This window comes from Triplophysa dalaica, chromosome 20 (assembly GCF_015846415.1).
Source record: "Triplophysa dalaica isolate WHDGS20190420 chromosome 20, ASM1584641v1, whole genome shotgun sequence".
Classification (NCBI taxonomy): Eukaryota; Metazoa; Chordata; class Actinopteri; order Cypriniformes; family Nemacheilidae; genus Triplophysa; species Triplophysa dalaica.
Genome location: NC_079561.1, coordinates 6,569,513 through 6,593,192, shown reverse-complemented (window position 1 = coordinate 6,593,192; position 23,680 = coordinate 6,569,513). Strand labels below are relative to the sequence as shown.

The following is a 23,680-nucleotide window of genomic DNA, read 5'->3' as shown; positions in this document are numbered from 1 at the left end:
TACAGGCCTGCAGTTGGCTGAGGGATGGCGAGAAGTTAGTGTAAAGGTTATTGTTAAGATTAAAGCATGGATACACTTTAGCGAAAGCATTGGTTCTGTCTCTATGGCATAAGCTTCAGTGATGTTACACTTTGAATGGTGATTTTTTTTAAGTCTCTGAAGAGAAAGACATCTGTTGGTACCTTCACTATGATGTTGAAGGATCAAATAGTGCTTTGATTTTGCATCTCTGGACAGAGTTTAATTTGTGGTAAGAGCTTTGTCTTGTTTGGTTGACTTACACATTGCTGCTGTATTGTTTTATTATTTATCATATATTCAATATTAGAATGATATAAGAATATTAACATTAGCATGTGCAATATATTTTAGTGTTTATTTTATTGGCTTGGGAAAAGATTTGGTGTGACAAACCATGTAATTGTGACAGTAACAGTTATATCTGAAACCGTATCTTTTTTATTTAAGTCTGCCTGTCCTGCGGAGAAGATCAGACCGCAAAAATGAAAGTAAAATGGACAAAGTTAGGAATGGTCTTCTTTCTGCTTCTGTCTCTTGTCATGACGGGCTGTTTCATTTGGCAGTACAGACTCCCCAAAGCAAAACCAGGTAAAAAAGACTACAATAGAAATGGCTTAAGAGTGAGGGGGACAGGAAGTGTCTGTCAAATGAACGGATGGCTAATGTTATTACTGTAGATGGAATGATGCACTTTACATACATTTGAAATTGAGGTATGATATTGAGAGATAGTTTACCCGAAAAAATAATTTAAAGTCTATATGACTTTCTTTCCTTTGTGGAACACAGAAAATAATATTTATAGAAATATCTTTATTTGTGTCCTTGCAATGGAAAGCAGTGCAAGTCAATATTGGTTGGTTAATTCAAAATACATGTTTTTTTGTCTTCTGCAGGAAAAAGAAAGTTAAAAAGGTTTAGAATTACACAAGGGTGAATAAATTATGAGAGAAATTTGGGTGAATTATCCCTTTAATGGGTGAAAAGCACTTATTTGGCTTTTCAGTCATTTTATGCTTAATTAATGGTTTGCAGGCGTAGGCTATGGATTACCCGACACTTGACATAGTGATTTGTAGATTACTGAGTGCTGCAAAAACAGATTATCAGTTGCGGGAGGGGAAGAAGAACTGTGTAAAATGCACGATTTCAGACTGAGCGCCTACCCGTATTCACTGTCAGATCTATCATGTATTATATATGATATTATAATAGTTTATATGATCCTTCTGAATTCTGTATATTTGACGTTTATGTGATCTTTTGACCTAAGTAGATGAAACAGTTTCAGAAGAAGTGAAAGAAGTGAAGATGTGTCCAAGGTTTCCGGAACCTATGCCATTGGAGCACCCAATACCTGTCCTCATGGAGGCTTTGGAAAAGGTCAGACATGTGAAATTCCACTCTGAGTAGGACATCCATGGAAACTGTGAATTTTTTGACATCAGATAATATAGAATATTTACCGTGAATCAGATAACATCAAAGCAGTTTGATACTAGAATATATTATACTCTAGGTGGATGTACTTTTGAGGACCAGCATCGATGCCACCAGACTGCCAGCCATATCTGCCATTTTGATATTTAATGATTCTGTGTTGTGGAATGGAAACTTTGGCAGAATAAATGGAAGTGACCCCACATCCCCTGTACCGAGCGAATACACGGTTTACAGGTTAGTTCCAGTGACTCCAGTCCTGTGAACTTGATTTGAATTTTCTTACTTCACTATTCATATGTAATGATTTTTCATATATTTTATATGTATATCATTTGATGCATGTCATTTTGGGACCTCACTTATCATTTTTCATAAACCCGATTTGTAATGATATCTTTTTTTTTCATTTCTGCTTGTCGTTTGGTTACACCATAACAGAATTGCAAGCGTTTCTAAAATATTTCCCACCCTGATGCTGTATAAACTTTGGGAGGACAAAAAGGTAGATTCCCTGGATGACCCTCTGGAAAAGTATGTGAAGAACTTCACTATAAAAAACCCTTCAGGGAAAAGAAGAGACCATGACCTCAAATCTGTCTCTGATGGGAAAGATGCGCAAATCCAAGCATCCTCGGTCACACTGAGAAGGATGGCCGGACAACTGTCAGGTGAGAACCGCAGTTTCTCAATCTGACCTGACCTCGATCCTATGTTTCCATTAGATCAATAGACGCTTTAAAATGAAAGTGACTGACCAATGTTTAGTCCTAATGTGAGGTGAGACATATAGATAAAGTGCAAACACAGTTAATCTGCCACCTGAAATAACTTTATGGGATTGCCTCAGTCCTGACCTTGGATTACACCGGAAGGAATGTCCCTGACAGTGTAAAGTCATCTTACTTCAGATGAAGTTTATGTAATTTTCCAGAAATAGTGCTGCTGATGGATGTGGTGCATAACATCGGCCAGAAATAAACTCCTGCACCAAATTCAACAAATGGTTAATTTACAATGCCACATCTTTCTGCACCTACAACGTCATTTTAGGGATACATTTACAATCAATATAACACCTTTTTTACTTTACTTAATTTTACTTTTTAATCAACATTTAAGATCCAGTGTATAAAATGTAACGCCTTCTAGTGGTCGGGTTTGTGAATTGCAACCAACGGCTCACTTCACCCCTCCCATTCGAAGCACTACGAAGGCTGACACAACACCAGGTGTCATCACATCTACGCTTGTTTGCCGAAGGAGATAACGTATCTACGAAATGCGCTCTGTGGAGCGGTTTGCCCGTTTTGGGCTATTGTAGAAACAACATGTTGAATTTCATGCAAGGGGACCCACGGTGCAACAATAAAATGGCTAATAAAAACATAGCGGGGCATTATGTTAGGTATTTATACACCTCTGAAGACATAGTTATGCAAATTATATTGCATTTCTGTCAATATATACTCCCAAAAATTACACACTGGACCTTTAAATAAAATGTTAATACATTTTGTATTCGTTTATGCATACAGGTTTACCTCGGCGTCTCAGGTCAACAACGTTACTGTGGAAAGGCACCACTCAGACGGCTGTAGACTTATTACAAGATGATGTTCTGGTGGCTGACCCTGGTACAAAGTAAGCTAGAAGACAGTATTTTCCCTCCTTCAAATTTGCATTGAGAGGATGTTTAATGAATGAGAGGAGGTGTAAATAATTGATGGAAGTAGATGAAATGCACGCACTTGTGGATTCTCTCTGGAGGAAGTAATTCTAGTCATCTCCTGTCCTCAGATGCCACTACAGCAACTTGGCCTTCTCCCTACTGGCCCACGTGATGGCAGAGAAGGTGGCAGGAACAGATTATCAGAGCTGGGTGTCTGAAAATATCCTGCAACCGCTGGGAATGGAGGACACCGGCTTTGAAATCACCCCTGAGATAGAGAGCCAGATGGCAATAGGTGTTTACTCGAGTGGGCTGCCAGCACCTCTCTATGACCTTGGCTGGTACAGACCGTCGGGGCAAATGTATTCCACACCTGCTGACATGGCCAAACTGGTGATGATGCTGTTGGGTGCCTACTACCAGCAGGTTCTACAGCCCGACACCCTCAAGACCATACTGACGCCTTTATTTCGCTGCGACCGCAGTTACTTTGCGAATCAAACAGGAACACCTTGGGAGGTGAATGAACGGTTGGGGTATGACATCATCCGCAAGGACGGGGATCTGGATGGTTATTCGGCTACCATCTCCCTTGTTCCACGTATGAAAGTAGGTTTGGTCATCCTTATGGCTGGGATCAAACCTGATGAGGACCTTGTAGACAAGGCCTACAGTTATCTACTCCCTGCCATGGAAAGTGCCTTCAGAGATGCACGTCGTGTTCTCACCCCGCCTCCGGACCCTGTACCATATTTAGGCTATTTTACCTACAGCAACATAACATTTTATGAGATCAAGGCAGACATAAATGGGGTGCTGTCTATGGAGCAGTTCGGACCACAGGTGGACACCATGGTTCCAGTGAAGTACAGAACATTGAAGCTCAGTTATTTGGAGGATAGGGTGTTTAGGGTTGTGTTTGAGAAAGAATACCCATGTGAGCTGAAAGTGAACACTGCCTCTGTGTCTCTCGCAGCCCAGGACGGGCAGATCTTTAACTTTTACATATTCAACAAAAACGGTCTCTCACCAGGCTTTGATGTTCCAGGGTTAAATACTTATAAAGTTGCAAGGATACCTCGCAAACCCATTTTTACTGGTTGAAGACATTAAATTATTATGCTTGGGGACTCACCTGATGGACTTAAAGGAACAGTGCACCCAAAAATGAAAATTCTGTCATCATTGTCATCGTTGTTCCAAACCTGTATACATTTTGTTGTTATGTAAAACACAAAAGAAGATATTTTAAAGAATGTGGGAAATAAAACAGTTTAGGGGGACCATTGACCATAGTAGATATTTTTTGTGTGTGTGTGTGTTCAGCGGAACATCAAAATTTGTATAGGCTTGGAGTAACCTGAAAAAAATATGACAAAATGTTCATTTTGGGGTGAACAGTATACCTTTAAAGAGAAAACTAATTCCCTTAAAAGTATAAAATTGAGATGAACTTCTAAACTTAAACCTAGACCCTTTTAATAAACATTTACCCAAGATAAGATGTAGATTACCTTTGTCTTATTTATGCTGACAATCTTGGTTTATGAATCACTTTCTGTTTAGTCAGAGTACACAATTAACAAAGCACATGACTTTGTTCATTAATATGATACTTTCTCACAGCATGTCTTACTTAAATGTAAAGAATGTGCCTTTATTTTGGAGTTTAGCTGTACATTTATCTTATATAGGCTATAATAACAATATCTTGCTTGTTACTAAATCCAAACCAGTGTCTTTTGTCTTGTCAGTGTTTCCTTTAGGCTAAAGTGTATATAAGTGGCACTGAGTTACAGGAAGGCTACACTTACACATTATTGGCATTTAGGAAAAAAACTGTATTTAAATTTTGCGATTACCACACTATAAGAACATGCTTGACCTAACCCTAAAAATACGTTTATTGATTTGTCCTGCAGCAATGTTTCAGTGCCATTACATTACATTAGTGACTTTTAATAAAGTTAGAGTTCTTCAATTTATGAATTAATCGCACGTGAAGCGATTTTTAGGTTACTTTAAAACACACTTGGCCTCACATCTTCCACTTTCAATTAAGACTAGTGGCAGAAGTGAAATCCATGTATTTGATGTATGCAGTACCGTACGGTCTCTTTCAGCGTGCTTGTCAATAATAATAACAACGTTAATTTCGATTATTATTTTTTTCTATTATTCGGTGCTTAACAAAACTCGTTTAGATGCGAAAACTTCTTACCAAAACTCAAGTCTAATGAACTGAACCGCGAGTTCGTCTGTGGACGCAAGATGTCACTGTAACATCACGAGCCGGGTTCAAACTGATCAAAACGAGTAGACGTTTTGCAAAGTACAAAGCGAGCGATTGACATTCAAAATGCAGGTTTGAGCTGAAATGATCTAGCAGAAATGTTTTGCCGTTAAACAGTTTGTAATTATCTTCTTGTTTGACATCCAAGTAGGTTATGAGTTCCGTACACTGCATTCCATGACTTCGTACACGCTCGTTGACGATTACACAATCTTGAAATTCACGGAAATAGCCGACGTAAAACGAAAGAACGGTCCTGTAGAACTGCTGGAGGCGGCCACAGCGCCATGTTGAGCGGAATCATCACACTCCGTGGAGAGACTCTCGTCAAAGAGCAGTTGTAAACAAAGTATTATCAATTTTCCAAAGGGGGACACCTGTCAAGATCGCCCTGGCAAGAAGTGGCGAACTAGGTCCTCGGAAACCCCGACCGGGGAGGGGGAACAACCCCCAAGCCTTCAACGATGAAGATAAACCACAATAAGCGCTAGCCGGCTAACTTCAGCCTGCTATTCTATCAATAAGCTAGCTAGCTTGTTAGCTCAAGCACCGCTCGAAACTATCCGCTCAAACACCGGCAACCTGCTTCTACAAGGCCCGGTCTTGACGTAACTCGCCAGCAATATTTTTTACGTGCGCTGTTTTTTAAGTCGCTAGCTACTTTATAACTGTAAATATCTACAAATCAGCGCGTTTGTGTTCCTTTTTCTGCGATGAGTTTGCCGCCGAAAGCGGTGCAGAAACCAGCCGCTGGAACTGGACCTGGAACCGGGCCGTCACTCTCGAGCCAGCTGCGGGCTCCCTTGACCCAAGTACCGCTACCGCCGGGGCAGCCGGTCGCCCATCAGCTTCCACCAGTACAGCAGACACAGTATCCTTCTTTAAAAAGCAAGCAATTTCGTTTACAAAGCTCTGTCTATTGCCTGCGTTTACAAACCTAGCGAGCTGACTACTTAAACAACAATTTAAAAACAAGATCAGTGCTTTAAAAGACCATATGATGACCCAAATCTATATTGTCTAGGTTGGTCGTTTATGAAACGGACTGGTAAACTGTGCCTACGTGACAGTACAAGGATGCTTGTTTGTCTTTGGTCTTGAGCGTTGTTTTGGCTGTTGTTTCTCTTCCATAGAGGTCCATTATCATAGGAATACCTGTCAGAGGAATAGCTGTCAGAAGCCCAGCTGCAGGTGTTCTGTCGATTTATTCAACCCATCAAATTTTGCTACCCTCTTGTCAGAACACTGGGTTGTGTTGACCACACCGGGCCAGTGTGTCTAAGCTATGCATTAAGCTTGATGTTATGTCTGTTCAATGTCCTAGAATATTTTGGTCTTTGAATGTGACTTTACAAAGAAGACGCAACACGCCTTTCTTTAAAGGTTGTTTGGAGATAAATATAGCTTCATTTGAATGTCAAACTTGTTGCAGATCCGTCTAAATGTTAGAGTGAACTACACAGATTACAAAATACATGTCGTTTTTGTTTATCAGGGAATGTGAAAGTGATTGATATTGTGTCGTTTATGTTCATGTCTGCAACGCTAAAGCCCGTCTACTGTTACTGACTGTATTCGTCTGTCAGCATCCTGTGTGCTTGGGCAGCATATCTCCCACATGAAGCTTCATGTTCTCTGAGCCACTGCAGTAAAACAGCAGTGGACCTCATATGTCTGAGCTGGAGAGTTGCTGGACATAAACTGCCGGTTTCCTGTGTGCTTGTGGGTAGAGAATTGTAGTTTTCCTTTAAATGTATTGCAATGCATCTTCCTCTTGACACATGTAAATGACAATAGTTTGAGAAACCAGGATAGAAAATAGATTAAAAAAGAGTCACATACAGACAATCTTTTGTTGGCTTACTCTTTCCTTTAGCACCATTTGTTTAATTTTTATATAATGGTGGGGATTCCCCGAAAACATCTACAGTAAGTGTGTTCTGTTTCCGTTCTGTAGCGCATTGGAAGTGCTGGTGACTCTATAAACAGTTATACAATAAAAAAACTGTTTAAACACAGTTTTTAACCTAAAAGTTATATAAAGATTTAGATTCTGTTGTTATAATAGATGTATAGGATTGCGCTGTTGTCTCTTAACAAGTCCAACATTGTATTTCACACAATGCTAATATTTTCCAAGTTCATAAACTCCTTTGAAGTTTCTTTTAGCTGTTTGTTGTCTGAAATATACATGCAAATATTTACTAATGGCTTGCTGGCAAACTCTTGACATTTCGTAATAATCCTGCAATTGATTAACAGTATTTTCCTTTATATAGCACTCAAAGCAATTTTGGTCATTTTGATTGTTCGTAAGTGAAACTGAAAGAAACCGTAGATGTTGTCAGTCTGCTGTGTCATTGTGTGTCTTAAATACCGCTCAATGGCACTAAAAAGAATCTGTAGCCTACAAACCAGTTTAAACTGTGGCTGTAAAGGCATGTTGTGATCACAAGATTACTGTGAAAGATCCATGGCGGCATGCCAAGGGAAAGTTTAAATGGGTAAATAACAGCTGTTGTATTACACCAGTTACAGTAAACTCTAAATTTTTTCAGCATGAACCCTGTGTGTGTGTGTGTGTGTGTATGTGTATGTGTGTGTGTGTGCCTGCGGCGTAGAGGAGGAAGGTTTCCCTCCCGTTTAACAATAGCCTGGTTGTACAGCAAAACTGAGGCGGCACTGCTTCTGGGCTGGACATGGTAGACACATCTCCAGCCTATGTTCTCCTACAGCATGCTAATACACATTGTTATCTATGACAGTTTGTGCTGCGCACTTCCACTCGACTGTCCTAAATCACAGATTTTGATTTGTGTGGCCAAGAACCTTTTTAATTGATAAAATTTATTTTATTAAAGAATGACTTATTATGGCACCATAAGTAAATAGACATACTATTTTAATTAAGTTTTTTGGAAATTTCTTGGGACAATAGGCATAGTTTTGGAGATTTTGTACTGTGTTCTGATTTCTCGTCCCGCGAATTCAGGTTCGCTGAGCCACTTGGATAACCCCACTGGAGTACCCTGTGTGCTGGACTAATGTCCCGTTCATGCCGCCAGCGGCTCGTCTCTTTCTGTGAGGTTGTTAGGAGTTGTTCTTGCTTTGTTTGCACTAGTAACAGTTACTAGAGGAGCTCCACTGCTTTGTACTTGATCCGACAGTTGCTTGTCAATAAAGTTGAATGATACTCAACTTTGTCGCATTGCTAGTCACGGCCACTTGACGGCAACTAATACTTTCTTTTATGTTGCCGGTAGTCGCCATTGAAGTGAATAAGATTATGTCGCTCTCTCGCTGCCAGCCGCTGCCGGTAAATGAGTAGGAGCTGAACATTTTTCAATTTTCCACAGAGCCAATCTTGTCTGAGAGTTCCCTTACTTACGTTTCCTTACTTTAACAAAAGACGTACAGGAAAAACTAGTGTCATCTGAATCTGAAGCTGTCATCATTTACTCAAACCTGTATGACTGACTTTGTTCTGTGGAACACAAAAAATAACTTTTAAGAATGTTGAGGCTGCGGTTTTTAGCATGCAATGAATGTGCTAAGCTTTCTTTTTATCACCTCCAAAGAGGGTTTTAAAGTTTTGAAATAACATTAGAGTGAGTAAAATACGAGTGAATTTGTGTATGAACTATTCATTAAAGAAACGGTAATGTGAAATTAAAATATGTTTGTTAATATCTTTGTCGGCTTCATTTTGATGTCGCTGTGCTAATCTGTATTCTTTTATGCATTGTTTTCCCACCTTGTTGCTGTGTTTGGCCTTAAGTACTTTCTGCTCCAGAGTTTTCCTTAATATTCCCCCTAGGATTTCAAGAGTACCACCTCCCCTGGATGAGCGAATCTTCAACCAGCAACCCGTCACTGCTGTGTACAGTGTGAGTTAAATGCTCCATTCTCGTTTTTTTGTCTAACCGTCACATGTAAATATTCAACTTGTTACCGGTCATCTTAGATAACCTGAATAAGTTATTCACACCTACCAGTCTCTTACCAAAGATCTGCACCGAACCTCTAACTTTTAGAATAAGGTTCTAATATGTTTTGCAAGATATTAGGTAATGCTCCAATGGTTATTGAGAAACTTGGATGTTTCGGGTTCCTCTTAATCACAGTGACATTTATATCATCACGTTCAGATGTTTTGTTTCAGAGATGAATGGCAAGAAGTCCCTTGAGAGAGGCTGAAAGTGACGTGAGGTTGAGAGAACAAGGCTGATGATGTTTGTACAGTAGTGAGGGATTTCCAGGTGTGGGTACGCTTTTTCTCATGAGTCCTTTTGCTCCTGTTCCTGCTTCCTGTGTTGGGGCACAGATCCCCCTCATTTGGGATCCCAAGCACAGCACCCCACCCTGGAAGATCCTAGGTTGCTGGATAAACTCCAACTACTGATGTTGGATGGGAAAGTGGGGATTTTGGTTGAATATGAGCAGAGGGACAGGAAAATCCCCGGCAGTTTAGTTGTCATATTGAGTGATTGTCATTGGACAAATATGGTGAGCTACCATGGTAGGGATGTTTGTTTTTGAGCTGGTCTGGCTTGCAGTTGACCACAGTTTAGACCTGTTTGAAGCCTTCATGACTTTGATCTGAAAAAAAATAGACGACAGGACTGCAGGTTTCTTGTTTTCTGTAATGACTTATGGGGTTGCACAGGCTGCAGTCTTTCGTGGTGCAACCACCAAGTTAATCTCATTATCAGCTTCTTGCCTGCGCCCGCGATTTAAAATTACAGCAACAAATTTCAAAATCCAGGCAGAACTGACTTAAGACGCTGTGCTTTAATATGGCTCTATAAGCAACAAAAGCGGATACTATACAGTTTTGCCGTAATTGGGGGTCACTGGAGCATTTCACGCTGTGGCTGTTTGCTATCTTCATATAGTCAAAGCACGATGCAAGTGAGGCAAAGATCCTCAGACATTGAGTCAGACCACACAGTCTGGTCTGGAGTGGTAAAATACGTGACTGCCTTATGTTGCTTTAATTCACTCTCAGGTGTTGATAGTTTCCTCTCTGTATTTCAGGTACAGAGACCCCATGGTTCTCCATACACAGCACATGAAATCAACAAGGGACATCCAAATCTAGCCGCCACACCGCCAGGTCACTCCTCTTCCCCTGGACTCTCTCAGGTATCAGTTTCAACAGTATCCACTGCGCACCTCTATCACCCTAAAAGCTGGGAGCCAATAGGAGGGGTGAGTGCTAACGCTCAGCAACCTGAGTCTTTCTGTTTGTCTGCGTTTGTGTGTTTATGTGTGTAGGTTCATGTGGGAATGTGTGCCTGCTTAGACTGGGTGATATATTTAACATTCACATTTTGATATAGCAATATAAAGTCAAGCAGCATAATGATTGTGATGAGCTTTTTATTTTTTGTTGGTTCTTGAAGTCTACATCATTATATTTGTTTTTCAGCCGTTCCTTCAACAGTCTTGCAACTGTATTTTGGCAAAATGTATATGAAAATATTGTTGTAGAGATTTAAAGATATGTAAACATACCAACCAGACCTAACGGGATAGTTAATCCAAAAATAAAAATGATGTCATTCATGTTATTCACCCACATTTTGCATAAAATATAGGACTCACTCTGTAAAGGGGAACTCAAAAATGAAGATGAAAATTCTGCCATTAAATACTCTCAAGTAGTTTAATATCTGTATGGCCTCCACTTTTCGCAAAAACACAAATTAAGGTAGTTTTGGAAGCTTTCTGACTCCTCCTTAGATTGCAATGCAACCAATCATAATAGCACTGAAAGTGGGTAAAGACATCGAAAAGCTGTTGACGTATTCAAAAACTTTCTGATTTGAGTGTTCGTTTTCAGTGCACGTTTCCGATAGCCACACGGTTTCAGCATCGCTCGACGCATGCGGGTTCTGACGTAGAGCTTGTGAGGTCAGAACACGCATGCGTCAAGCGATGCTGACACCGGATGCACTGTCATGTGGCTCGTGTGTTTGGTTGCGTTGCAATCTATGGAGTAGGCAGGAAGCTTCCAAAACTACCTTAATTTGTGTTCTGGGGAAAAACAGAGGTCCTAGGGATGTTAAACTACTTGAGGGTGAGTAAATAATGGCAGAATTTTCATTTTTGGTCGAAGTTCCTCTTAATCACAAATAAAGATATTTTGAGAAATGTCTCCGTGGTTTTGTTTCTATACAATGGAAGTCAATAAGGGACAAATTTGTTTGCTTGCCAACGTTCTTTAAAAGATCTTCTTTTGTGTTCTACAGTAGAAAAAAAAGTCATACAGATTTGGAATCACAAGAGAGCGATTACATTTTGGAAGAATTTTCATATTGAAAGAACTATCCATTAATGCCTACAGGACTGTACATTAAAGTGATAGTTCACCCAAAAATAAAAATTCAGTCATTTCAATTCAAGCCTTTATGACTTTCTTTTTTTCGCAGCACACAAAATAAAATATTTTTTAAAAGTTGGTAGCTCTGGGGCCCATTTACTTCAATTGTATGGACACAAAACCAAGGCAAGTGAATGGGGTCCATTATTTTTTTGTGATCTGAAGAAGAAAGAAAGTCATACAGGTTTGAAATGACAAAAGGGTGAGTAAATGATGACAGATTTTTTTTGGGGGTGAACTATCACTTTAATCTCTTACTGATGTCACTCTTATGAGCGACTTTCCACTTATGACATGCTGATATAGACTCTTTAGAGGTCAATAGAAGCGCATTTAAATGAGCCATATTATATAAAAGTCATTAATTTCCGTGGCAAATCATTTTTAATCTTATTTAACACATATTTCTTGAACAGCATGTTAATCCTAATGTTATTACTTAAGTTTAGGAGGATCTTTTTTTCCAACCACAGAAAATCAGTTTGAGAGCTGAGCAGATAGGCCTGTAAATTTGCATAATCTTTGAGAACCTGCTGTTCTGGCTGTCAAAGCGAAAGCAGCATAGGTATAAGGTGTCTTACTGTTATCACAGTAAGGTTGACATAGTCATCCCAGTCCGCTGCGATACGTATTTTGTCCATATTGCTTGTGTTCAATAGAAACACTGCACGAATGTGTATGTGGGGTGTTCTCTGTCATGTTAAGCCTGCATGGAAGTTTAAACCGGTGTTTCATTGTGAAAGTATGCTCATTACAATTGTATATGCATGGGTGTGTGCAGTCCTCAAACTCATGCCATGTCACGCAGACACACACACCGTCAGGGTGACTCGGCTGTTCCCAAGCTTGTTATCTGTCTGAGACCAGCGCTCACATTCCCACTCCATGCCTGCGCTGCACTGCCAGCACACGCAACCAGCCAGTGAGAGCGGCTATTAATAGCATCTGCACTAAGCGTGCTCCAGAGACTAAACCTTAATTACCCATCTACCCTCTACCAAAACTTGCATGCGACTGCAGGAGAAAAAGTGCGGTTGGGGTTCATGGGCGTGAGTGGAGATTTGGCTTTGTAAATTTTCCAAACATTTATTACTTAATTTCTTCTACAAAACACAAAAGAAGATATTTTGGAAATGATTATGACAACAGCACTGGCCTCCATGGATGTACGGACACAGAACCCCTACTTACTACCTCTTCTTTTGTGTTACACAGACAAAAGAGTAATATACATACATGAGGGTAAATACATAACACAATTTTTATTATTATCTCTTTAAATACGTTTTGTAAATAACAGATTTATGCCATCAGTCCTGCCCTCTAGATATTGATATCCCCATTGAGTTGTTACTTTTTTGTTAACAACAGAGCAAGTATTATCATAGTCTAAAGTATATTTCTATCAGTTTATTCCCTCTGGAAACCTCGCTCACTCTGTATAAAGTCTACCCACCTGCGCTATACCATGGTTCTGTAAAGCATACGCCGTCTGCGCCCACTCACGTCCGCTCAGGACTACGCCTCTGTTTCTCTCTCTCTGCCTTGAAGGCAGCGTTGAGGAGATGGCAGATTTGTCAGTGTCAGCAGACCGCAGTGTTTTCAGCGGCAGGGAGTGGACACGCTCACTCTGTCACCCACACTCCACAGAGATTTTCATAGGGAGGTAAAAACTTACATCCTTTCTAACTGCTGTTTCATTTTCCTCTTCTTCTCCGGGACCTTCTGACTCTTCAGTCTCCATACACACCCGGACAGAATGCAGGCACGACTCCTCTGGTCTACACGCAGCCAACCCAGCCAATGAACGCACAGCCTCAGAGCCGCCCGGTGAGTGCCCGTGACTACATGATTGCCATTGATTGTGATTCACTGGGGCTTGTGTGCAAAGACTTAGAAATGTGTCAACTTTTAAGCTGTATTGTATATCTGGGAGCGGTTTAAGAATGCAGTACTGCCCTCTAGATATTGATATCGCCATTGAGAAGTCAAGTTGATCATTATTCATCATGTCGGCAATCTTGTTGATTATTGTTAACAACGAAGCAATTTTCGTCATCATTCTAAAGTATATTTCTGATGAGAAAGCACAAAACCGTAGCCCGGCATATCACAGATCAGCTGTGGTGATTACAATGGCAGTGTTGATGTAGTTTTGACACGTCATGCTGCACGCGGTGAATAGATGAGGTGCAATTTGAGATTGTCACAATTTGGTGCATTTACATAAAATTCTGTTGTGTTATATTGTTAGCTCTTTTTAAGCAGCTACAAACGTGGTACATCATGTTAGCAATGTAAATATTGTGAGTCTTGAGTTTTTAAAGGGATAGTTTAGCCAAAAACGAAAAGTGATGATGGTGTTTCACACCCACATCACTTTCTTCCTTCTTCAAAGATGATAAAATACAGACGTGCTCAAATTTGTTGGTACCCTTACAGCTCATTGAAACAATGGTTCATTCCTCCTGAAGAGTGATGAAATTAAAAGCTATTGTATCATTTGTACTTGCATGCCTTTGGTATTCCATTCCATTCCATTTTCTACCGCTTATCCGAACTACCTCGGGTCACAGGGAGCCTGTGCCTATCTCAGGAGTCATCGGGCATCAAGGCAGGATACACCCTGGATGGAGTGCCAACCCATCGCAGGGCATGCCTTTGGTATATTACAGAATAAAGCAAAGAAGCTGTAGATTAATTATTGCTCATTCTAAAATGGCCTGGACAGATTTGTTGGTACCCCTCAGAAAAGATCATACATAATTGGATTATAGTGATATTTCAAACTAATTAGATTCTTTAAATAGTATCACACATGTATCCAATCTTGTAATCTGACAATCTGCCTATTTAAAAGGAGAAAACTTGTCACTGTGCTGTTTGGTATCATTGTGTGCACCTCACTGAACATGGACCAGAGAAAGCAAAGCATAGAGCTGTCTGAGGAGCTCAGAAAGAAAATAATAGACAAGCATGGTACAGGTAAAGGCTACAAGACCATCTCCAAGCAGCTCGATGTTCCAGTGACAACAGTTGCAAATATTATCAAGAAGTTTAAGGTCAATGGAATTGTAGCCAACCTTCCTGGGATCGGCTGCAAGAGGAAAATCGTCCCAAGATTGAGTAGAAGGAAAGTGCGAATGGTAGAAAAAGAACCAAGGATAACTGACAAAAGAGATATAAGCTGAACTCCAAGGTGAAGGTACATCCGTTCCAATAACTTTGTCAGTTTCAAGTTATTTCAGGGAAAATGGTGCATTCTTAATTTTTTGTGGAGGGATACCAACAAATTTGAGCACGTCTGTATATGGATGAATTTATTTTCTACCCATAAAACGGAAATCAATAAGAATCGAATTTTGTTGACTTTAACTATAACTATTTCTGTTTACACATGCTGTGGTGTGAAGCTGTTTGTTGTTATAATGCCATAATGAGATGGCATCTTCTATTTATAGCCAATGAATCACACTTAAAATATAGAGTTTAAGAGTTTGTGACCAGTGCAAAATTTTAAATGTGTGTTTAATAATTTACGATATTATCATACATGTAGTATCGATATTCATTGCTTTTAATATCACGATTATTGCCAGTGCCGATTCATTGCGATGCCCCTAAGAGTACTACAATGTAAAATGCATAAGACACTTGAGCGATAAAATACAGCAATAATAAATATATATTTTAATAAAATTAACTACTATAACAGAAAACTGCTCATTTCAAGATAAAAGCTTTTGCTTACACCACAAGTTTTGAATCTATCAAATATCACATTGACAGTGTTGCTGTATATATTTGGATAGAAATCCTTACTGCTTAGCAACATGCTGTTGTTTATGATGATGTTTGTGGTAATTTGGTAGTGATGTGTGTGTATATGGTACTGAAATTGCCTTGCATCATTACTTCCTCTCGGTGAAATGCTCTTTTTTACCTTTAGCACTGCCATGCACAGCTTGTGGTTTTATGTACCTATGTGTGATTGTTCTTACCTCTTGCTTCTCTCTTTCTTTCTCGCTCTCCCGTGCCTCTCTATGCCATCACTCAGTTTGCCCCTGGGCATCGTCCTACCCATCACCAGGTAATGTATGCAAATGTACGGCCTGCTCTCACACATCGTTTGCTCTAGCTCTGACTAATATAACTCACCCATCCAAAGGCCTGTTTCACACATCCTGCGTTTGTGGTGCTTGAGGCGCGTATGCCCGTCACTGCTCCTGTATAACAGGTTATAGCATACGGTGCAAGTTCGTTCAGCATGCTTGTCTGTTGGGATCCAGGTCAATAATAACATTTCATAGCCATTCTTTTGGGTTCTGTTCCATGTTGTTTAAGTACCATTTAAAAATGGTCCTACTCCTTATGTTTTACATGTAGTTATACTGCTGCTTTTGCCACTTTGCTTATATTAAGCTTATGCATGCTGTGTGAAACAGACCTTACTGTTAAAACAGTAGTTGAGTCATTCTCACGAAACCATTGAAACATGCTAGTAATGATTTTAAATTTAAAACACCATTCAGGAACAAAAACATATTATAATAATAATTGTGTTCTTTACTTCAACGACAAAAAATATTTTATAACAGCAATTAATTATTTGTGCATTTTATTGCATTTTCTGATGAAAATCACATTACCGTAACACGTCAAGCTGTTTATGAGTCAGTGCATGATATCTTGCAATTTAAACATGGTGAAATAAAAATATTCTGATACTTAGATCTTAGACACACACACGCAGATCTTAACATTAGGCTTGATTTTGTCTGAAGTAAGATGAGCTACTAGGTTAACAGATTTCTTTAGTTCTCTAGTTTAAGTTTAATATTCTCTTGTCATACTCTGTACATAACAATATTGACTATCATTACCGATACGGGTAGTTTTTCACAGTTTAAAAAGAAGTCACATTCATCATTTTCCAATAATATATACTTCATTAATGCCTAATAAGTAAGGAATAAAACTTTGTTTCTCCTTTTGGCAAAACATGACATGGTCTTGACATTTTTAGACTGTTACGGTAATGAGGTTTTTAAAGTCTCATGTAAAACGTTTAGAAATGAATGCTTTTAAACATTTCAGACCTTGTTTTTAATTCCTAGAAAGGAAATTTGTTGACGCCAGTTTAAAAACAACCATGTTTCAAATTTAATACGAATCATCAAGTTCACTGTGATCATTCTGAGATATGGTTGACTGACCCAGTGCATTACTGGGTGTGTCTTCCACACGTGCTCAAAGTTTGTGTTAATATTTTCTTGTTTGTGTACTGAAATAATAGTAATTTGTGGAGAGTAAAGCTTGTATACTCTCTGTTGAAGGCCATTCTTAGCTTGTCTAGGTAACAGGATCACCCTGTCTAGCTCTTAGAACGGGTTACGACACATAGACACACATTCCACCAGACATCTGGGAACAAACAGTGAAAAGCTTGCAAAGAATTGTTTGTGTGGCTTGTTTTGCTTTAAAGATCCCTTGGAAATAGCAACTCACAAACCTACATTTTATATTGAACATAATTGAATATTGAATATATATTGTTATATTGATTCAGAAAGCAGCTGTGATCTGTTTCATACCTAAACCAGTTGGAAAGATCCTTCGGTAATGATCTTTTAATTCATGTCTGAATGTTAAGGTCAGAATTAAGGCTAAAGGTTCTCAGCAGTTCTGTCTTTCACAATGAAGAGCAAAATCTTTCCAGCGCTCAACAATATTTTTGACAGTATTTTTACTGGTGCCACCACAAAAAATATGCAACTTTTTTTAACAAGCCTCATTCTATCCATTCAATTTTGTTCTTAAATAAGCACAACATTTTTCTAGATATGCACCGATATGTAAATTTTGGCCGGTAATTCTTTAACAAATGAAGCAAACAACCGATATATTGTCCGATATAGAGTATCTCAATATTCATAAAAAATTCCCTAAGACTGAAACAAAACTGCTTTTATTTGAAAACATTCACTACAGAAAGCAAGGTAACCATTAGCTCTCTTTTTTCCCCCTGAAAATGATGTACCAAGCCTACTTTACACCTGTTTACAATTCTTTAACCTTCAAACTTTATTTAATACATTTATTATTACTTAAAAATGTATAGATGTTCTGTGAAAAAGGGAAGATTGTAAAAAAGATATTACTTTACTGTATTTTAAATGTGAGCAATTTGAACCTGAAGTTGTTTAACCAGAAGAAATTATTTATGATTTATCGGCTATAATATATCAGCCTACGTTTTTATTATCGGCCGATACCAATAACAAAAATGACAGTTATCGGCCAATACCGATATGGTTGATAATTTATCGTGCATCCCAACTTCTTTCTCTGACCTAAATTGTTTACTTTCTGTGGTTTTAAGTAGTGTACCTGAGTGTTAAAACACTTGTGTGATTTTCTTTAATCCTGTTTTTTCAACACTTATTATTGTAGGTAAATTACTTAATTTAATGTAGCACTGGCGTTTCTATCAAAATATTTACAAATCCTTAGAGATTCACAAAACCCTGACTGAGAAACCCTGCTCTCTCTAAGATTAAAAATAATGTGAATTTACTATCCCATCTTACATTTCTTATTAAAAGAGGCTTTGTAGTTGTACCTCTTGTCTCAAACAAACGCTTTTGTTCTGTGTTTTCATCTAGCAGTGCATATTTCCTTCTCTAATACGCCCTGATTTATCCCATCTACAGTGAGCTTTGAACTCTTGTCTCTTTAAATATCATAAACCTGTTTCTTTTCAAGACTAATTGGGTTCCATCTCATCTTATCTGTTCTGTGTGTCTTCAAGGGTTAGTGCATTTCAGCACACTTTTCTCATGTTGACACATAAAGAATCACCCTCAAAAGAGCCGCGACCTCCTGGCTTTCTGTGGAGAAAAGCTCTTTGCATGCTCTGTACTGCAGATCTTTCTCTAAGTGTATTTGTGTATTTGTCTCTCGCTATCCCTCTATACAAATTAGCGTGTTATCGCATTAGCTTCTCTTTCTTTCCTGCTTCAATATTCAAGGGAGGATTCAGACCCATTCAGGTAATTTTCAGTCTGAAGAAAATGCATGGCGTTCACAGTTTCTTATTAAACATCGTCTTCCTGCTTTCCTGCCCAATCAAATGCACTACAGTCGCCCGCCACAAAGACAGGATCGTCCATTTCAGTTTGACCTCCCCTTCAGTATCTGTTAAGGGCGATTTATGGTTCTGCATCAGATCTACGTCATAGCATACGCAATGCCGCATACCCTACGCCGTAGCCTAATGCGCACCTTTCCGAAATCGCATACTTTGACAATATTTACTGAATTTGAATAAGTACCTACCTATCGGATGTAAAAACAGTACGTTCTATATTGTATGAGTGGGTGTAGTATGAATACATTTCGGACATACTGCGTCCGCCATGTTTTATGGTCATGTGACGCGTATGCTCTTTGACCGATGACGTATTAACAACAACCTACTCGGGAGCGTTGATAAAAATGTAATTAAGTCGCTTACATTAAAATCGGATGTCCGCGTTACATTTTTTATCTAATTTTTTTGATTTACTTTTGAAATTTGGACGTTGCTCAGCTCCCGTGGCATCAAGGGATAGATAAGTGTCCATTCGATCCACAATCATGAATTTCGCCGGAAGTAGTAGACCATCCGTGTATTTCTTGCGTACTGTTCTTGCATACTGAGGTTTCGGACATTCTATACATGACTCATACTCATTTTCGCCTACTATATAGTATGAAAGTAGCCGATTTCGGAAGCAGCCTGTGTCAACCCTACACAGACCGCAAGCGCTGTGATTGAACTACTTGAATTGATAGCGTTGTGTTTTACTCTTATGCATTTCGGAATTTATTATCAAAATAAATGAGCTGTTCTATATTTGAACAAACATGCTGCAACAAAATGAACTATTTTTTTTCAGATATCACTGCTAAATGCTTATCCGGTAGCATCTTTTGCACTTGCCTTAAGACTGCCAGCAACATGCACATGGACACTGCCTACTAGCAGTCAGCATGTGTAATTGCACGTTGCCGCGGACCTCCACTCACAAGTATAAATAAAATCCAAACAATGCATTTGCCATAGAGGCTACAGCATAGGTCTGACACAGAACCATAAATCGCCCTTTAACTGTTGACTTGATTTTACGTGCCTGCTTTATTTTTATTTGGTTAGGTTTGCATGTCAATGCAATTCTTCTGGATGCTCTGAATAAATCGCTCAACTGATTCGTTGCTTTGCAAAGTGTTAAAGTTTCAGGAAATACTAAATGCTTAAATATAGACATTAAAGTGATGGTTCACCCAAAGTTAAACTTCTTTCATCATTTCTTCACACTCATGTCGTTCAAAACCTGTACATGACTTTATCTTTTTTTGAAAAAACAAACAAAGATATCTTGAGAAATGTCTTCGTGGTTTTGTCCATACAAAAAAGGTTAGTGTGGGCAAGTGTTGTTTGGTTACCGACCTTCTTCAAAATATCTTCTTTTGTGTTCTGCAGAAGAAAGAAAGTCATAAAGGTTTGAAACTTCATGAGGGCAAAAAAGATATGTTCAAGGCAAACAGTGCCTTATAAACAATTTTCCTGTCAAAGAATAATGATGTGAGATGATGTGATGTGATGTAGCAAAGCTATCGTAGGCGATTGCTAATGTTCAAACGTATAAACAGGTTTTATCATCAAGTGTCAGCAGGTGAACTACTGAGTACTGGAAGAACACTTAATTTATATCTAGATTTGATATTTATAGTCTCTCATGAAAGAAAGGAACCAGAAACTGACCTAAAACCTCAAGGGCTTCCCCGCAAAGGGTTGTGCTCTACATTTTAGCTGCAAATACACAAGTGCTCACATTTTACCCTTACACTGAGATTTACTGCTGGCTCAACCGAAGTGTAAGTGCTTTATGTGCAATATGTTTTGCAGGATTTGTTCCAAATCCCAGTGAGCTGTCTGGCATTTTACTTGGAACTTTATGCCTTTTGGAACAGCATTTGTGTATAGGATTCTTGTCTGCATAGGCAGCTCATTAGGCTTTGGAACAGAGAGACTGGCTCATGTTGATGGATCCCACTGATCGGTGGCAGTCGGAGTAATGATGCGCTTGCACATTGTACAGTTATCATATGTGTTCAAAGAGCAGCGTAGTGATGCGTATGGTGACTGTCCTCTCTGCACTCTTTTCCACACCCATAGTGTCAAATTACTGCGGGTTTGTGTTTTAATTCCAGCAACTTCGCAATACGTATCAGAGGTTCCTTGTCTAGATTGTTTACTGAGTCAAGTTCATTCCACCTGCTCTAAAGAGCGAAATCTTTGATTTTACTGTACGGCCGTTCTGCACTTAGAGGAGTGAACACTGGGGCTAAAGCTGTCAAACGAATAATCTCGATTAATCGCATCCAGAATAAAAAATTGTGTTTACATAATATATGTCTCTGTACTGTGCATGTTCAACACAAAAACATACAAATAAGTATAATAAATATACATAAAATAAATATTTAGGAAATATTTAAAATTTTTACCAATCATTTAAATGATAAATAAATGTTTATATATTTTTATTTTATCTTTTTCGTAAACATATCAATGTATTTGTATGGGTTTATAAATACAAAAAAATATGCACAGTACACAGATATGTTATGTAAACACAAACTCTTTATTCTGGATGCAATTAATCGTTTGACAGCCTTAACTAGTTCTGTGCGATATTGAAATAAACTGACGTTGTGATATTTTATTTTTTGTGATATATAGTGTGGTAAATACAAGATGACTTCACTTACAGTTCCCTAACTCTTACTTTAGAAGAATTCATTGTTTTAAAAATGGACATTTAAGGTTTAAATGTTTGAATACTTTTTTAGACAAAAGTATAATTATGCCAACATAGTATTTTCTCTTAATAGAAGACCAAAAGTAAAAGTTATTTTTAAATGGATGATTTGAACCAAATAATGAAAAATGTTTTGTAGATATACAAAAGTTTTACTCTGGTTTTTTTTGAGTGGAAATTGTTTTACCAAAAAAATGAGTACATTTTAAAGTTGTGAAATCAATGATATATACTGTTTAAATGCAAGTAAAAAATGAAATAAATCTGCGCGACTGAAATACTTCTATTAGAATTCATCAAAATATAATATTAAGCAACACTTTGTAGTTTTTCGACCATAAAACAATGTCTCTAGAACAACCCTTAACCAGACAAATTCTTGAGTAGCGCCTTCTAGAGGCTACAACCACACTCTGTTAGTTCTGTGTTCATGTCTGTACACACAGCCCTGCCCATCCCCTCCCAGCGGAATAGTGTGATATGGTTTCCAAATTACGATTTTGTATTCGCCAAAACAATCAGTCATTTTACAAGAAAACTTATGAAAATTATATACTTTTTAAACATAAACATAATTATATGGTAGATGTATAGATGCTGGTGACAACATATATAACTAAACTGTGAACCCAGCTTCGGTGTGATCAGAACCAGATGAAACACTTATATCTTGCTTATATCATATCAAAAAATGAAGTTTCTACAATATTTGCTTTGTTCATAGGTAGCTTGTTTTATTTCAACTGCATGTCACTTAGAATTATGTGTTATGTCTTTGTTTCTTGCATGCCTGTACATAGTTGTTTATAGTGCCTTTCTGAATAAAGCAGTATGTAAACTTCTTTAGCTCATCTTCAGTGTGACTTCCTATACTGAGATATTACTTTTTCCTGGAGTTTCTTAAACTTTACATAACTTATTTCTGCTCTCTGATTTTCTCAGTTTTTCCAGAGGACGCAGATGCAAACAGCTCGGCCCACCATTCCAAGCAACAATCCTGCTCTTCGACCCCAGTCTCAAAACCCCACAGGAGCGGTCTACTCTCCAAATCAGCCCATCATGATGACCATGGCGCCCATGTCCTTCCATTCCCCACAGACAGCGCAGTACTACATCCAGCAGGTCAGACTGCATGTCACAGACCTCAGAATCGCATTACACCTCGCATGTGTTTACACCAGGTTATTTTAACAAGCAGTAACTCATTTTTGTTTAGAGCCTGAGGTCATGGTTGACGTACTTATGTTGTATGTTGTAACTGAAGTGCTGAATCGTGGGTAATTTGTTGATGATGTTCTTCGACAGTACCGTCCCAGTGCACCTCAATATGTGGGACATCAGCAGTACACAGTTCAGCCCCCTGGACCCAGTACCTTCTATACTGGACCCAGTCCAGGGGAATTCCCTGCGCCTTATGGTGTGTTTTCCACATTTGTTCTGTCTGCCACATGTTCCAGACACCTGCTGCGGCTTGTTGACTTTATGTACTCATGGTGACTTGCATTTTACCGTTTGCTTTCATTCTATGAGGCCAGATTTACAGTATAAAACATGATTTTCAGATGAAACTAAAAGAATAAGAAATCTACATAGCTTTCATTTTTGGTTAGATAGATTTTTTTCATTTAGTGTTTTTTAACTCAAACTGTACTTATTTTAGGGTCTCAAATTTTATTTTGAGAATTTCTCAATCATTTTTGATTTGTAAAACTGTTGTTTAGTCAGATCAGGTTTAATGTCAAAATTCTTTTTTGGGGTGTGTGAGCAGCAGGACCTCCCTACTATACTGGGCAAACCATGTACACACCATCTCCATCCATCATAGTGCCTACACCACAACAACCTCCACCTGCTAAGAGGGAAAAGAAACCAGTAAGTACATGAACCACATCATTAGAGTTCAACAGCAGTATGTAAAGGGTTAATCATAATAGCTTTAGGGAAAAAATGTACAAGCGAGATTGTGAACAGGAAGTGATCGTTGTATAATTGAATGTATGTAA

The 23,680-nt window shown here is 38.6% G+C and overlaps 2 protein-coding genes across 11 annotated transcripts in view; both read left to right on the top strand.

The window, feature by feature from the left end:
• The first annotated feature begins 497 nt into the window (after positions 1–497).
• lactbl1a (lactamase, beta-like 1a) lies at positions 498–4,237 on the top strand. Its single transcript, XM_056733564.1, has 6 exons — positions 498–609; positions 1,298–1,404; positions 1,541–1,698; positions 1,903–2,132; positions 3,000–3,105; positions 3,262–4,237. The coding sequence occupies exons 1-6, from the start codon at positions 504–506 to the stop codon at positions 4,235–4,237; spliced, it is 1,683 nt and encodes a 560-aa protein (XP_056589542.1). The 5' UTR covers positions 498–503.
• Positions 4,238–5,462: 1,225 nt separating this feature from the next.
• eif4g3b (eukaryotic translation initiation factor 4 gamma, 3b) overlaps positions 5,463–23,680 on the top strand; it is a 32,738-nt gene continuing 14,520 nt past the window's right edge. For 2 of the 10 annotated variants that reach the window (XM_056733782.1, XM_056733785.1), the window contains exons 1-9: positions 5,465–6,297; positions 9,220–9,313; positions 10,464–10,637; positions 13,549–13,641; positions 15,869–15,901; positions 18,843–18,863; positions 22,620–22,799; positions 22,983–23,094; positions 23,446–23,549. In XM_056733782.1, the coding sequence (XP_056589760.1) occupies positions 6,140–6,297; positions 9,220–9,313; positions 10,464–10,637; positions 13,549–13,641; positions 15,869–15,901; positions 18,843–18,863; positions 22,620–22,799; positions 22,983–23,094; positions 23,446–23,549 (969 nt within the window). In that variant the 5' untranslated portion in view covers positions 5,465–6,139. Of the gene's footprint in view, positions 6,298–9,219; positions 9,314–10,463; positions 10,638–13,548; positions 13,642–15,868; positions 15,902–18,842; positions 18,864–22,619; positions 22,800–22,982; positions 23,171–23,445; positions 23,550–23,680 lie in introns of those variants that run through there. The other 8 variants (XM_056733780.1, XM_056733778.1, XM_056733783.1 and 5 more) reach the window with 8 other exon arrangements.

Excerpts from the sequence above, each read along its gene's own strand:
- lactbl1a (XM_056733564.1), top strand. The coding sequence starts at position 504 with ATGAAAGTAAAATGGACAAAGTTAGGAATGGTCTTCTTTCTGCTTCTG. Across the intron at positions 610-1,297 it reads ACTCCCCAAAGCAAAACCAG|ATGAAACAGTTTCAGAAGAA; the intron begins GTAAAAAAGACT and ends TGACCTAAGTAG. Across the intron at positions 1,405-1,540 it reads TCATGGAGGCTTTGGAAAAG|GTGGATGTACTTTTGAGGAC; the intron begins GTCAGACATGTG and ends ATTATACTCTAG.